Below are 17,333 nucleotides of genomic sequence, written 5' to 3' on the forward strand. Positions count from 1 at the left end.
AATAGAGCGATTTGTCTTCAGGCCTACAGACTGGTGACAGGAGCACACCTCCTAGCTTTTTCTAGCTGCCAAGGTTTAATCATGCCTCTGAGGCTGCATCCTCAGAGAACTGAGTAGAGTGTTGGGTTTAAGATCTCTTTAAGGGCCTGGAATCCATAACTGCAACTGGATTTTGGATCGACCTTAAGGTAAACTATGCAACTGCTGTGTGCCTCAGTTTCCCTATCTAATGAGGATAATAGTGGGGACAGTTGTAGGGACTAAAAGAGATGACACGGCGTGGACCAGTGCCTGGCATATAGTAAACGCTCAATATATGTGAGTTACAATTTCGTCGGGAGTTTCCTTCAACGCCACTTGGTCAGTCTTTCTAACTAGTAGCATAATAAATATAAATGGCATCAGAACGTGAGGGGACAGGGGCCACGTGATCGCTCCACGAAAGCCACTTGTAGGGGCCTTCAGAGAGTTAGCAACACGGCAGGAGGAGGAAAAGCCGGCGCGCCCGCGGCCCGCGCGATTTCCCGCCGCGCCCGCGTCCCCGGCGGCTGGCGGGCTCCGGGGGTGCCCGGGCCGCGGCGGCGGCGGCGGCGGCGGCGCGAGCGGCGCCTCAGGGCCGGTGAATCATCCCGGCAGACACCGAGAGCCGCGGCAGCAGAGAGCAGCGCTGAAAAATGGCTGAAGCGGCCACGGGCTTTCTGGAGCAGCTCAAGTCCTGCATAGTTTGGTCTTGGACGTATCTCTGGACCGTGTGGTTCTTCATCGTGCTCTTCCTGGTATACATCCTGCGGGTGCCCTTGAAAATCAACGACAATTTGAGCACAGGTAAGGCCGGGCCGGCTGGGCCCGCGCCGCTCGCCCCTCCCCCGCCCCGGAAAGTTAGTGCAACTCGCTCGGGGCCGCAGCGGGCGGGGGCTGGCGGCTAGGCGCGCGCTCGGGGACGCGCCGGACGCCTGCGGCCACCCGCCGGGGACGCGGCGCCTCAGGTGGCGGGGCCGAGCGGCCGGGCGTGTAGGGGCGGCCGGCGGCCTTCACGGCTCCGCGGAGAACGCGTCGCGCCGTGCACACTCTGCTAGGCGGGCCGTGCCGGCGGCTGCGACACCGCGGCCCGATCGGGCAACCGGCCGCCCTCTGCCGGGGCTGGGGGGCGGGAGAGGAGGAGGACGGATATCGGGAGCGTGGGAGTTCCCGGGGACACCCCCTCGGGTGTCTGCGCTTGAACGCCTAAGGCTCTTCAGACTCAGACCGAGTCCTCGCTCACACCCTCTCGGCCGTGGGTGCTGGCAGTCCGAAGTGTGGTCGGGCGAGGCGCCCCTCCCCGCCCGGCGACGGTGGGCCGGCCGCGGGCTCCTGCCCCGTGGTGTCTGACGGAGAAGCCACCCACGGGGCCGGGGCCGTCGGGACGGCACCCGCCGCGGGCCTGGAGTTGAATCCCGCCTGCGGTGGGGATGTCGCTCCGACTGAGACAGGGAGAGGGGTTCCCCAAGGTACTCTTAGGAGTATATGCCATGGATGACGTGTCAGGTTACCAAACGGAATATCGAAGGGACAAAAGGAGAGACGGGAGATCTGGAATTTCTGATGGTCTCAGTTGTAAGTTTTAAATGATCTCTACCGGTCTCCCTACCCTCTAAAGCTCCACATGTTAAACGAGTGAGCCCCGCGTGTCTCATATCATGGTCGGTGGTAAGTGCAGGAGGTAATTAGAGCAGGATCTAAAACTTGCAGCCAGCCAACTGAATCGTTAACAACCAACCACAGAGAAAACTCACACCAACAGTAACACTTCAGAGACAATTCAGAAACACAGTATATTTTAAAGGAAGGGTTATAGTCCTTGACGTCTGCAAATTGTTGTGGGACTCAAGGTAGAGTCTTTTATATCAATTTCACAGTACTCTGGGAAATCCTTACAGTCCTGAATGTGTTTGTGTGTGTATATATGTACACACACACACACACACACACACACACACAAGATCTCCTATTGTTTGAATTGCATACTTTGGGAGCCCAGGTCTTGAAATGCATTTTCCTGTGGTGTTAACTACCCTAAAACACGTGGAGATAATGTACTCACTTTGTTAGGAACTTGTGCTTTTCAAATAGTAAACTTCAGCATCGTGATTACTTTCACTTGAATTCATGTTCGTACCTACATTTGTTTCATAACATCCTTTGGGATAGTATCCCTGGGAATCAGATAGGATGGTGCACCCCAGGTAGAATTGTCTCACCATTTGAATAGGTATTGCTCAGCCTTGTGGATTCAATCATCCCAGGGACATTGGCTTTCTGGCTTTCTGTCTTCTTAGATGGCTGCTTGTCACAATATTGTCTTCTTTACTTTAGGCAAATATGTTTCTAAGATACTTTCTAGTCCCAAAGTCCTATATTTTTAAGACGTTTTTTGAATATATGTTGTCATGGAGTCATGTATTTATTGGTAAGTGCATGTTTTAATCTGCTTTGTGCTGCTGTAACAGAATACCAGAAACTGGGTGGTTTTTAAAGAACAGAGATTTATTTCTTACAGTTTTGGAGTTGGAGAAGTCCAAGATCAAGAGGAAGGCATGTGGAGAGGGCCTTCTTGCTGTGTCATACCATGTTGGAAGGTGGAAAGGCAAGAGACCACGAGAAAGTGAGAGAGGGCCTGAACTCACTTTTATAACAAAACCACTTCCTCAATAATGAAATGAATCCTAATTACCCCTTAAATGTCCCACCTTCCAACACTTTTGCATTTGGGATTAAGTTTCCAACACATGAATTTTATGGGACACATTCAAGTTGTAGCAGTGGGTTTAATTTTTTCTCCCAAAAAGTTCATTGTAGGATTTTTTAAAATGTGACTGTTTTTCATTAATACATGTTTAAAATTTTAATTTGAGAATACATGTTTGTATACCACATTTTCTTAATGTAGGTTAAATGATCATCTGTGTATGATTGTGCATGTGCACACAAGTGCCACATACTAGTGCTTTATGCAGAACAGGCAAGAAGCAAAATGCTAAGAAAGTGTGTAGTTTTTAACGAAAGACAGCAACTTTAAATCTAGCATTTCTCAAAGATACCTTTGTCAATTTGTAGGGGCATTTCTCATTTGGGCTTTTAAGTGATAGAGAAAATATGAAGATGAACAGGCCATCTGGGCTGTACCTCGGAGCCTGGGGCTATTTTCTTGGTGATGCTGTACTTCTGTTTTCAGTGTGGTTTTATGCTCACTCTAGTCTTTATAAAGGAAGATAAAAGGAGAAGCATACAGAGAGCTCTCACCTCTCTGCTATTTCTATGAGAATATAGCAGGATGGGGGGTGGGAGGACTTACACATCAATTTCCAGGTGTGAAATTATGGCAACAATCCACCCCAGAAGAGTTTAGGTTTTTCAAAAAGCAGTGGCAGGCATTGGAGGCCTTTTTTTTCTTCCCTTTTAAGTAACAGTGAGAAGTTATAGTAGGAAAACTGCCAAAAGATTGCTGTCAACTTAATTCCCTCCTTTCCTTGCCAACTCCCCTCCCATTTGGGAAAAAGTTTCTGTTTTTAAGTTATTGACAGAGAAGGAAGGCTCAGGGAAAAAGAACTTGCTAGCTAGCCCTACACTAGAGGAGGCACGAGCCAGCTTCCTATGTCGAACTTGTCCTTGTTGGGAGATACCAGTGGGTTCTGATGGGACTCATTGTGCTGTTCTAAAGCCCTGTAGTGGTTGCCCTTCCTGTGATGAAGGCAGGTGTGTCCCTGGAGAGGCCACTGAGTCTAGAGCTGCTTTTAGGGAGCTGCCAATGGCACAGCCCTCCCTACTCAGGGAAGCTGAGGGCACCATCACAGTGAGGCAGCCAGGAGCCAGGGCTTCCATGACACAGGCCTAGCTCTGTACCTGGAGGGGGGCAGAATCTGGTAAAAGTGTTCCAGAGTTGTTCTTGGGTGTTTGCTTGGCATATTCTTCTCAATATCTTGATTACTTGGGGCAATTTTAATATTTTTAACCTCATTTGATCATATTTTATGGCAAATGAGTTTAACTTGATTTTTTTTTTTTTCAATTTCTTGAATGCTTCCTATGCATAAGGCATTGTGACAGGTACTATGATAGGAAAGATGTTCGAGTTTGTAAAACACAGGGTAAATAAAGAGTTTACAACATGGGTGCAACTTCCGATAATGCAGGGTGGAGCAGGGCAAGGCTATGGCAGCTTCCTTTAAACTGAGCCGCAGAGGGTGAGGAGAATTCCACATTTGGGGACGTGGAGGGGTGGACCTCCCAAACAAAGGCACAAAGATGTGAAACTGCAGGTCAGATTCACAGAACTGTGCATCATGTGGAATTTAATTTAAAACAATAAAAGAAGAGGACTTTTAATGAACAAACCATACCTGTTTTAGCTCTTAAATCATGTGTAGTGTTCCAAGTAAAAATAATTTTTAAGATTCTTTTCAAGGTGTGCCTTAGTTTCATTGTACTGCTTCCCTATTTTCACCAGCTCAGTTTGCTGGATCTTCATTGCATTGAACTGGTGCCAGGTAGGGTAGGGATACAGTTCAAAGAATTCTGTTAACCTTCACAGAGAAAACTTCACATAGGCAACAAAATATTATAATGAAAAATGAATTTTAAAAAAGAAGGGGGAGAAAACAAACATATTAGAAATAGTAAATACTGGTTAGCTTTGGTAGTTAATTTTTTTTAAGAGACAGGGTCTTGCTATGTTGCCTAGGCTGGACTGGAACTCCTAGGGCTCAAGCGATCTTTCTGCCTCAGCCTCCTGAGTAGCTAGGACTACAGGTACGTGCCACTGCACCTGGCTCCTGATAATTGAGTTTTCATGCTCTTCCCTTGATTTGGATAGGTGAGTGTTAAAATAGTTTTATGATTTACTGAAAATAGAATGAATTTTTAACAAGATTAAAAAGTACCCTAAATTATATTACTTGAATTAATATCATAAAACAATGCTTTAACAAAAGGGCAGAAAAATAATTGTAGATCAGAAGCAGTCTTGCAGGATATTCTTCAGGAAAAATCATAGAATAGATGAGTCTAAGAAAAATAGCACTATAACTTACTTTGTACTTGTTTCAGGAAAATCCCTGGATGGTGTAGAAAAACCACCGTCTGAACTGAGATGGTGCCAAGAGACCAAAGAAATAAGTCAGACCAGTCTAGCTTAGCAAGTTTGATAAGTTTATTAGAGGTTACTCACACAGGGCTCTCATTCCTAGTCCAGACAGGAATCCTCTGGGCACTCACTCCTGGAGAGTGGTGGCAGGAATTCTCCGGAGAGTAAGATCTGTCCTGCCTACCTGTTTGTGGAGCCTTAAATTTCCGTCTGGCAAGTTATGCAGAGCTCTCTCTCTGTGTGTCATTGTATGTTTACATGCAATACAGGTTAAACATGCACAGTACTTTCCACTGGGTGGGGACTTTAGTAGTGGAGTGAACTAAAGGGTACTAAGGCAACTAAGGCACCTTAAAACAGTTCAAACTGGTCTTCAGACTTACGACTTTCTACGCAAAAGGAGCTACTTAAGAATACCCTTTGTACTTTGTATTTCTTTCAACTTTTTTCTTTTGATCTATATCTCTAAATTCAAAAGAAACCTGCACAAGTTCTTTTAAACATTAAAAGCCAGTGGTGGGGAACTTGTATTTTCACTTACTACTGTGGTGTTGATAGCACTTTCTCATCTATTCTATGTTCTAAGGTTTTTGATGCTGAATTTAAAACATGTTGCATGATACACCTTTTCTTAAAACCTGCACCTTTGACGTTTTTGCACCAGGCAGCTTAAGTGATTTTCCAATTCTTTTTCTATTTCCTGAAAAGAAGGTTTTCAAAAATCTTTGAAACCCTATCACATTCCTTTTGGAAAACAAATGTAATCTAATAACCTGACCTAGACTTAAAAATTGTTTATATTATAAAACTCTGTTAATTTAGATGATAAATACTGATATAAAACTCTTATATTGTTGAATCAAAATGACGTATAACTTCAGCTGAAGCTCAGTTTTGGTTTTTTTCATGTTGAGAATGGTTGCTCTAAATTTACTTAACACCCTGGATTTCTCCTCTAGAGAGCCTGGTTGCAGTTTATATAGGTCTTTTGCACCTGCTGCACCTCTTGTCTAAAATGTTCTCCCGCATCTGTAAATCCTATCCATCCTTCACGGACCAGCTGGCAGGCTACCTTCTGATCCTTTCAACTGAGGAAATACAGGCATACCTTGGAGATACTGTGGATTCAGTTCCAGACCACTGCAATAAAGAGAATAATGCAATAAAGGAAGTCACGTTATTTTTTTGGTTTCCTAGCACATATAAAAATTATGTTTACAAATAATGTAGTTTATTAAGTGTGTAGTCATTGACTTCTCCTTTCTAGCTATGAAAGTCCTAGATGGTATCTTCCAATACAAGGCAGTTTCATTTACATTGAAAATCTGTTGTTTACTATGGCCACCTTCATCAGTGATCTTGCCTAGATCTTCTGGATAACTTGCTGCTGCCTCTACATCTGCACTTGCTGCTTCACCTCGCACTTTTGTGTTATGGAGATAACTTATTTTCTCAAAGCTCATAAACCAATCTGTACTAATTTCAAACTTTTCCTTTGCAGCTTCTTCACCTATCTCAGCCTTCACAGAATTGAAGAGTTAGGGCCTTGCTCTGGATTAGGTTTTGGCTTAAGGGGATGTTGTGGCTGGTTTGATCTGCTATCCAGACCACTAAAACTTTCTCCATATGGGGAATAAGACTGTTTCATTTTCGTATCATTCTTGTGTCCACTGGAGTAGCACTTTTACTTTCCTTCAAGAGCTTTTCCTTTGCATTCACAACTTGGCTAACTGGTGCAAGAGGCCTAGCTTTCAGCTTATCTCATAGGCTTTCAGCATGCCTTCCTCATTGAGCTTAATCATTTCTAGCTTTTGATTTAAAGTGAGAGATGTGCAATTTTTCCTCTCACTTGAACACTTGGAGGCTATTGTAGTATTATTCATTGGCCTAATTTCAATATTGTTGTGTCTCAGGGAATAGGGAATAGGGAGGCCTGAAGAGAGGGAGAGAGATTGGGGAATGGCCAGTAAATGGAGCAGTCAGGACACACACAACATTTATCAATTAAGTTCGCTGTCTTACATGGGTGTGGTTTGTGGCACCTCAAAACAATTATGATAGTAATGTCAAAGATCATTGATCACAACTTACCATAACAGATGAAATATTATGGGAATTGAAATATGAGAATTACCATGTCACACAGAGACACGGAGTGAGCACATGCTGTTTGAAAAATGGTACTGATAGACTTGCTTGATGCAGGGTTGCCACAAAACCTTCAATTTGTAAAAAATACAATATCTGCAAAGGCAATAAAGTGAAGCGCAATAAAATGAGGTGTGCTTATATTTCCTCCAGTTCTCACAGTGCCTTATCTGAGAGGCATGTTTTTACCTTACATGAATTATTGTATATGTGTGTAATATATGTGCATCAGTGTTTGTGTGTATGTGACTCTGTATACATAGGCTTTATCACTTTTTCTAGACTCTAGTTTTTCATCTTCCTTGCACATTGTAGGTCTTTATTATTCACTGGATGAATGCATCTCCAAATTATTGTGTACCTGGTGACCTGAGACTGGAACAATGGAATTGATCAAACACATTACTGGGTATATGCCCCATGTAATTTTTCAGCTTTAGACTGAGATCAGGTGCTGTCACAAAATCTTAAATTCTATGATGAGTCATATGCATCTAATGAATGGTGGTCCAGTTTATAACCACATGAAAGGACAATTTGTTGTTTAATGTCAGCTTTGAGTTTAGGATATATCCCAGACATCTTACTTATTTTGGGAGATGTTTCTCTCAGCTGGTAATGAAGCAATCTGAATGATGCCTCCCCCTCCTCCTCAGTTTTTGGATACGTAAAATGATGGTTTTGCATTTGTTATCTACCTCTGGGGTTCTATGTCTTGGAATGAATTTTATTGAAAGCAGAGTGTGGCACCAAGAAAATAAATGCACTTGATGAGTATATATGTTTTTTTCATTGTATTTATTTATTTTCTTTTTTTCAACTTTCAGAATATTATGTGGGTACAAACATTTTGGTTACATATATTGCCTTTGCATCACCCAAGCCAGAGCTACAGATGTGCCCATCCCCCATACAGTGCGCTCTGCACCCATTAATTATGAGTTTACCCATCCCCTCCACCCCACTCCCACCTTCCTGGCACCTGATGAATATTACTTCCATGTGAGCACCTAAATGTTGATCAGTTTGTACCAATTTGATTGCGTGTACATGTGGTGCTTGTTTTTCCATTCTTGTGATATTTCACTTTGAAGAATGGGCTGTGGCTCCACCCAGGATAATATAAGAGGTGATACTTTACAGTTTGGACTCTAATTCTTAGTGAATACAAGTTCAAATATGGCTTCCTTCAATGGCTTTCCAATGCACTGAAAATAAAATCTAAGTATATTACTCTGGCTTACAAAGACTGACGATCTGGCACTTTCCTACCCCTCACATATTAACTTCCACCTCTCTTTCTCTAGATCACTACCCTCCAGACATAATGGGATTCTTTCTTATTCTTAAACATGCCTAGCTTCTTCCTGCCTTAGGGCCATTGTACTAGCTGTTCCCTTTACCCGGAATGCTTTTTCACTTGCATTTTGGACGGTAGTCTTCTTGCCATTCACATGTCTGCTTAAATTCACTCCTTTTGAGAGGCTTTCCCTAATGCTCCAATCTCAAATGACCATCCAGTCACTATAATCTCACCAGATTTGAATTCTCTGCATAGCACTTAGCACTGTTTAATGTAATTATTGTTTATTTATTAATTTATTGCATTGTTCCCCATGTGACTGAAAACTCCATGGACGAGGGACATCATTTGTCTTGTCTTGTCTGTCTTATTGTGTATCCCCCAGATCTTGAACAGTGAGTGTCTTGGCCTAACGTGCTCAGTGTGTGTTTGTTGAATGAATGAGAAACTGTGTCAGTTGGTTGTGGTGACTCAGCAGTAACACTGCCCTTTAGGAAATGATTTGGGAAGCTACCATGTAGTTATGAGGTTGAGAATTGGGTTCACCGACTCTAAGTTATAACGATTACCCTGATATACATTTCCAAAATATTAATACATTTCAATTCATTCTTTAGGAGTAGAATTTAAGGAATGCTATCCTTCTGGTCTATATTTTAAAGTAAATTTGATATAAAGAATATTAAGAGTCAAAAATTGATCACTTTGGGAGCCAATTTGTATAGTATAGCCTGGTACTTCAAACATAGGGATGTATAGAGTTCAGTACCTCATATTACCTAGAAAGGTGGAGCTCAGGGATCTATCAACAGGGAAAAAATTGTCTATGGGGAAGGATAGGGTAATAGAAGAAATATTTGTTTGGGAGATTTTTCAGAACAATGTAGGTAGGCCATAATACAACAGCACACAGAAATGTAACTTGAAGTGATTAGAAATACTACCGCATAATTTTAAGCTCCTTATTTGCATATTTCCCCCTCTAACTATAGAAATCATTTCTAAGATTATATGAGAAGCCAGCGTGAAAATAATTTAAGCATTATAGAAACTTGCTTTTTTTTAGTTTTATCTTTTTAAACATTTTTTTGTTCTTTTTTCATATTTTTCTAGAACTTTATTTTATAGCCAATTTTACCGGAGTTTTTCTTTTTCCACAAAATACTGTATATCTATTGAGAGACATAAATACCAGCTTTAATGAGATGAAAGGAGTATTTAAAATCAGATTTGGATTTAAAATCAGATTTGAGTTCAAATTCCAGTGTTCTGTGTGTTGAGTAACTTCAGACACATTTCTTTGTAAGATTCTTTCCTCATTTGTAAGATGATGGCAGTAATTTCTATTTCATAGGTTTAATTTGAAGGCTAAATGAGGTAACATTTAGCACTGAGTCCTGACAGTAGTAATAAATAATATTAGCAGCTATGTATTGTATATGTAGTTGTACTAGTCCATTTCACTCACCCTGAACTGTGTTTGTTCATTGGTTAGTTCATCCACTGGTTAGTTTATTCATTCATTTAGAGAGGCCGGTGCCTGTAAGATTGAAGCTGCATTATTCCTATCAGTTGCTATGTGAGCACACAATCTCATGTCACTTATATTCCTCCAAGTTTTTCACTCATTTTCTATGTTGAACAATTAGCACCCTGTAGTAATACTGTTTTGTTCAGTAAAGCCTCCAGGTGTGTTTTGCTTGCTATGAACAAGGAGCATGCATAGAAGTCACATCTTAAAAATAAGTTTGAGTGTAGATCTGTTGATTGGAACTAGGACAGGACAAGTAATGAACCTTTATTGAGTCCTTCTAGGAGTTAGGCACTGTGCTGCCTGCCTTACCATCATTGCTTATTAGACTCCCTGAACTTGTTCACCACCTAAGCTTTTCCTTTCTTTTTGCTAATACTCAGTACTCAAAATGGGGCCTACTGTTAATATTTGGCTCAGAATTGAAACTCAGAGACAAAAGGATTCTCCTGAGGTAACTGAGGCAGGAGTTCAAAGACAAAGAAGGAAAAAGAGGGTTGCTGTGTATTCACTCATAGGGGCAATTACCTTAGGTGGGACTAATAGAGAAATTCGGAGCAGGAAACACTAAGGGTAAGGTAGGGTAGTGATGTAAACACGACTAGTGAGATGGCTCAGAACAGCTCAATGACTGTGTAGATGTGAGGCCGGAATGGAATTGACAGAATCAGTGCAATTGCACAAATACAACACCTTAAAGAATGTTTATACATCTTAAATAACCTGTATGAGGCACATCCCTGGGCATTCTATGAATATCTGTGTGGTTGAGACAGTTGCCTTTGGCCTTCATCTTGGTGATAGAATTGGTCCCTTGACTAGAATGCAGCTTCATATGAGATGGTAAAATGAACGAGAAAGTGCTTTGTAGACTGTAAAATGCTATTTAACTTCAAGGCATTATAGTAGGTTGTTTCCCCAGAAGCTTATATTTTATAGGCTTGGCTCTCACAGTGATATGACAGGTTAAAATACATAATGGGATCTCTTTTATCTGGGATATTCTTTCTAAAATTGCCCCAAGCAGGATAATGGGTTTTTGGATTGTTTCGAACCACACTCCTGAATGTCTGTTTGTTGTAAACATGAAATAATATCTCCCAACATCCTTATTATATTTGAGATGTCATTTTAAAGATACCTATTAAGAGTTATTTGAGTTTTCTGGAAGAGAATTTGCAGTGAAACTCATTTTTGATGTTATAATGCATCAGGACAGTTGCTCATGTGTGACTGTTACCCATCATTTAAATATAGCAGTCATTCCTGTACTACCTACTGTGCTAAAATAAGAAACTGACAGGCCCAGTTAGCTCTAGCAATATTTTATGTTGCTGTGGCTGTAGCAAGAGGGGTCACCGTTTAATTGCAGCTACTAAATCTCTCAGCAAAATAAGGCAACATTTATCTGAGAGAGCATTTTCCCCCCTCTGAATTCCAAAGTGTACTAGTTATGCTTATACTCTGTGGAGAACCCTAACTGTGGTTCTTAAGTTGACCTCCAAATCTAATAAAATATTGTAGTTAAGTGTCAGTCTTTTAGAAATTTTGAGCAAGTCTGTAGATATAGAGAGTTAAAGGACTTTAAAGGAATGTTTTAGGTCAGTGAGCAAGGACTATTTATTTTATTATAAAAAGTTTAACAATTAAAAATAGCACAAACAATAGAAACACTCTGAGGTATAAAATACTCTTTAAAAAAGATGCAATTTTTACACATAAGCAGCTTTGGTCTGGATTTATAGTATGTGTGATCTAGAGTTAGAGGCTTTTTGTTTTGTTTTGAAGTCAGTTACAATACCGTTAGCAATAGGAGAGAGCAGAATGCTTACAGTTCTTCCCTCTGTTAATCTTTTCCAGTTTCTATTAATAGTCTCCTTGTCTTGGGTATAAGAGAATGAAATTTACTTCCCTACAAAACTGGCCTTTTGCATTTATTTGATAGGTGCTGTTTATTGAATATTCCTAATAGAACTAATAAAATAAAGCTCTTGGGGTGTTTTTGCAATTTATTGTACCCACTTGAATCAATTGATTCTCTTTCTGTGACATATGTTTAGATTTGTATAGTGTTACATAATAAGAATGGGTGGGATCTGGTTTGCACTTTTCCTTGGGGCTTGGGTGTGTGTGTGTGTGTGTGTGTGTGTGTAATTCCCATGCTCTTTCATTGGCATCTTTTATTTAAAACAAATTATACTTAGTTCAGGCTCAGAGTTGACATTATGGTTTAGAGGGAAATTTTTTTCTTATTTATGTTGCAGAAATATATATTTGGCTGTTTTCACAATGGCTTTATAGGAAGAGTGTTTTAAATTGTATCCTTGCATTTGAGAGATGAAACATAAGAGCTTCAATTTCAATTTTTAAATAATTAGAAACTTGTTTCTCATTTGTACTTTCTTTAAACTGGAAGTTGTGTATGTACTATCATTCAGTAAAAGTCTGAAAATGTAACTTAAAAAATCTTATAGCAAATCTAATCAATTAGAGAAAGTCATTATCCTAAGAAAAACCTTTATTTTTCTCTTACATTATTTGAACAATCTAATTCTGTTTTTGGAGGGAAAGCACAAGTGATAAAAACATAACATCAATTAAGTTTGGGCAAAGATATGTGGGCATTAATTAGTTTAGACTATAAGAGTCTTCCTGTAAATGTTTAGTTTTTACACCGAGGTATTTTTTGGTGCTTACCTACAGAAAATATTGTAACAGTTTCTGGTAGCTTTTAAAGGACTTTTAAAGAAACTATGATTGTTAAGTGATCATTTTTAGTTTTAACCATAAGAATAAATGTGATGAAGAAGAGTAATAAGATACTTAGAAAAGATAAGACAAATAACATGTTATTGTTTGGGCTGGAGAGGACCTAAATTCAAAGCTTGCATGAAAACTGGCCAGCTGCTAAAAGAAAACAAAGATTTATTATCGCTCAGTCCAAATGGAAAACTTAAATTATATTGGCAAGTATAGTGATTAGCACACTGGAACCAGCAAGGGAAATGTAGTTATGTAGCAGTGGTCATAAGCAAGGGCTTTTTCCTCTCCCTCTCTACTTCCCTCCTTCCTTTCAGAGACAGGGTCTCACTCTGTCCTTCAGGCTGGAGTGCAGTAGCCTCATCATAGCTCACTGCAGCCTCCAACTCCTGGGCTCAATCGATCCTCCTACCTCTGCCTCCCAATAAGCTGGGACAACAGGTGCGCACCATCACCCCTGGCTAATTTTTCTATTTTTTTGTAGAGGCAGGTTCTTGTTCTGTTACCCAGGCTGGTCTCAAACTTCTGGCCTCAACCGATCCTTCCACCTCAGCCTACCAAAGTGCTGGGATTATAAGCGTAAGCCACTGTGCCTGGCCCCTACCATTTCTTAGACATTGTGACCAGCCATTGGTTCATGCTCAGCTCACTTGCTAGGAATAAACGTGGCTTAGAAGGAAAATATAGTCTTTTTAAACATGTTTTCTTTAGTTTGTAACACCTGCAAAAACAAAAGAAGATATAAAAATATTTAGACATTAAGACAATACCCATTTTTAATAGATTACAGTCTTTTGTTGCAGTCTTTTGGTATTTCCGTAATATATGTTGTATTTCATTAAAAATATGGTGTTAATATGTGAATGCTATTGATATTTAGCTTTATGGAAATCTATCTTTAGCATTGACTAGCTAGCCAGAAGATGGAAAAGTGGAAGTGAGACAGACATATCAATCTTTTCAAATCAGTTTATTTGCTGGGGATTTTAAGTAGTTTAGGCAAAGTTCATATACCCTCCAAGGCAGTAAGCCCAACTGTGTTTATGAAGTGACAATATTTTCACCTTGCATTTAGGTGAAAACTGTTCCCTTCTAGTCCTAGCACATTGCCTTCACTCTTCTTTTCTTAGTGGCACTAGAGAACAAGTAACTATTGCTTCTTACAGCACAGTGTTGTATGCCTATGATTCTCTGTCCTAGTTTACTTACTTCAGGATGTAGCAAATTATCCAAAACAAGATGATAAAATTCTCAAATCAATAAAAAATTAATGTAGCACATGTTACTTTTAGAAATAAGATGAATGTTAGGAAATCAAACCCCTTCAATGTATGTGACAAAGTGTTTCAAAATATCAAAGGATTCGCTTTACTATTTGTGGGTTTCTATCATTCCTACTTCGTTTTTTTGCTACTAATCACAGGGTAACTCAGATAAACCTGGGTTTCTCAAGCTATGTTTGCCTGGATGTGTAGGACTAAGGATGTATTGGTATGAATAAGCAATACCGATTCTGGCCCCAGCCCCCTGCACGATCCAGCAGGGCTCACATGCCCTCAGTGATGGCCAGTAACGTCCACGTCTGCCTGTAAGTGCTCCAGTTGCACTACTGTCACTTCTGGCTCTTCTTGCTCAGGACCACTGTCCCATCTTCCTCTCTCACCAGTTCCTATTTTTGGGGACATTAAAGAGTGACTTTGGTCAGGCAGCCTGTATAAGTTAGTGTTCCCGGGGCAGGGCTGCAGGTCTAGCTGGTCCAATCCTGTCAGGCCTGTCTACTAGTTGTATCCAGCCTTTCCACTCCTGAATTTTATTGACCTGCAATAAAATGAGATGGTACCCTTATCACATTTTAGCACAGAGTCAACGTGGTTTCAAGTCATTTATCGGTTCTGTCATCTTAAGTTACCTTATTCAAAACTGAGGATAATAATGGTGAGCACCTCATAGGAGTGTTATGTGGATTAAATGAGATGATATGAGAAAAGCCTTAGCCAGTGCCAGAACATTCTAATTGCTCAATACATTTCACATATTTAGTTGGCATTGCCGCTGCTACTACTATAATATTAACGTTGTTTTATAATTTTCAGTGTATGACTCAATCAGCCTTTTCTCTTGAGTCAGTTTTGAGATCTTTTTTAAATGCATTTGCTCTCCTCTTTTATAGTTACTTACATGTAAATCCTCTGTGTCTTTTCTGTTTCCCTTCAATTAGGAGAAATATATGACAGCAGCAAGAGGTGCTCTACTCTCAGTCTAAATGAATAACTTTTATTATCTGTTTCCCAACTTTACTCCTTAATTCTGTGTACTCTATTGCCTGTTTTAATAATTTTCCTGGAACTTCATAAACCTCAGGATAATTTCAAAGCCATATTCACTAATCTCTTTCCAGATCTTGTTCTTACTGATTTATTGCACTGTAGAAAGGGGCTTTTTATGTTGAATCTCTGGTCTTGTACCATCAATTTATAAATTCATTGAATCATACTATTAGCGGGTCGCAGCACTTGGTGTGGGTGTGGAAGAATGGAATGATGACCAAGATGTGGTCCCTGTCTTCATAATTGAGGTACTGAGCATAGAGGGAAAGAGAAACAGGCAGAAAACAAACCTGAATCCAAAGTAAAATGTGTAGAGCACAAAGGAGTAAACAAATACTAAACAAGAGGATGAGAAAAAGCTTTAAATTCATAGTGGTAGAGCAAGGTGGATCTCGCTCTAGGAATTCCCAGACTACTTGGTGAATGTGGGCATGTGAAACTGCTTGGTGCCTTCAGAAAACTGCCAGTGTGTCTGGAAGGAGAGTGGAAAAGGGAGAAAGCTAGAATCTGTTGGGGTTAATTGGAGTTCATTTTCAAGAATTAAAAAAATAATTGAAATTTTGATATATTTTACCTATAAAGAAAAGGAAATAGTATAGAAATAATAATAATGGGGACACCCACCACCCATATTTAAAATATGTTAACATTTTTGCCATAAGTGTTCATGTTGCTTTTTTCTTTCTCTTCTTTAAACTGTATTTTTGGAACACTTTTATATTTATAGAAAAATTGCAAAGATAGTATAGACAGTATATGCCTCATACCCAGTTTATCTTATCATTAACATCTTGCATTAATATGGCATATTTGTTACAATTAATGAACCAATGTTGGTACATTATTATTAACTAAAACCCACATTTTATTCAGATTTCCTTAGTTTTTATCTAATGTCCTTTTACTAATCCAGGATCCCATCCAGGATACCACATTACATTTAGTAGTCATGTCTCCTCAGACTTTTTTTGGATGTGGCAGACCTTGACAATGTTGAGGAGTACTGGTCAAGAATTTGTTAGACTGTCCCTTAGTTGGGATTTGTCTGATATTTTTCTCATGAGTTTTCTGGGATTATGGGTTTTTGGGAGGAAGCCCATGGAGGTAAAGTGCCATTTTTGTCCCAACATATTATCAGCTTCACTAATCACTGTTGATACAGACTTTGACACCTGCCTTAGGTAGTGTTTATCAGGTTTCTCCACAGTAAGGTTATTCTTTTACTTTCTTCCCCCGCCCCCTTTCCACACTACTTTTTGGAAGGAAGTCAGTCTGTACAGCCCACATTTAAGAAATGAAGAATTTTGTTTCCACTTGTGGAAATAAATGAAGACCACTCAAATGAGAACAAGTACAGGCCATTTATTCAGAGCTTGCTATAACAAGAGAGTCAGCCACTGTCACTTGCATGTGACAGAGGCTCAAAGGCAGGCAGAGGAATAGAAAAGCTTTATGGTAGAGAAAAGGAGAGGCTTCAGGTACGCCCTGATTAGTGTAGGGAAGCTGGAGGGGGGCTAACTGGAAGTAGGGCATCCTATGTTACTGTTTGTGGTGCATATTTGGTTTTCTCTGTCAGTCCTAAGTTAAAAGTGGGGACAGAAATTAGGAAAGCTTTCAGTTATTGATCAAGTCCTGACTGTTGGGCTGATTGCTAAATTTGTGTTTAGTCATTTCAGCCTACTCTAAAAAATATACCATATACTGGGTGGCTTAAACAGCAAACATGTATTACTTGTGGTTTTAGAGACTGAGAAGTCCAAGATCAAAGTGCTGGCAGATTCAGTGTCTGGTGAGGGCCCACTTCCAGGTTTGCAGATAGCTGTCTTCTTCTTCTATCCTCACATGGCAGAGAGCAGAGAGAGGAAGCAAGGTTAGCAGGTTTCTTTTGTCTTTTCTTATAAGGGCACTAATCTCATTTATGAGGGCTCCACCATTATGATCTAACTACTTCCCAAAGGTCTCACCTCCAAGTACTGTCACATTGGGGATTAGGCTTCTATGTATGAATTTGGGGGTAAACATTGAGGCTATAGCACTGTGATTTGTTTTTCTAGACTGGTTGTTACAGGTTGTAAGAGTTCTATTTTTATATATGGTCTGGTCATTGCCTGTTTTTATATTCAGTCTTCTCATCCACTTTGACAG

At 40.1% G+C, this 17,333-nt stretch overlaps 1 protein-coding gene across 7 annotated transcripts in view; it reads left to right on the top strand.

Moving 5' to 3' along the window:
* The first annotated feature begins 558 nt into the window (after positions 1–558).
* The window catches only part of ST7 (suppression of tumorigenicity 7), a 235,273-nt gene continuing 218,498 nt past the window's right edge, over positions 559–17,333 (top strand). For all 7 annotated transcript variants that reach the window (XR_011231791.1, XM_069462489.1, XM_069462490.1 and 4 more), the window contains exon 1: positions 559–825. Coding sequence is in view for 5 of the 7 variants with exons in the window: in XM_069462489.1 (XP_069318590.1) it covers positions 675–825 (151 nt within the window). In the remaining 2 variants the exon portion in view is untranslated. The remainder of the gene's footprint in view (positions 826–17,333) is intronic.

This window comes from Eulemur rufifrons, chromosome 29, assembly GCF_041146395.1.
Source record: "Eulemur rufifrons isolate Redbay chromosome 29, OSU_ERuf_1, whole genome shotgun sequence".
In the NCBI taxonomy this organism is placed as follows: Eukaryota; Metazoa; Chordata; class Mammalia; order Primates; family Lemuridae; genus Eulemur; species Eulemur rufifrons.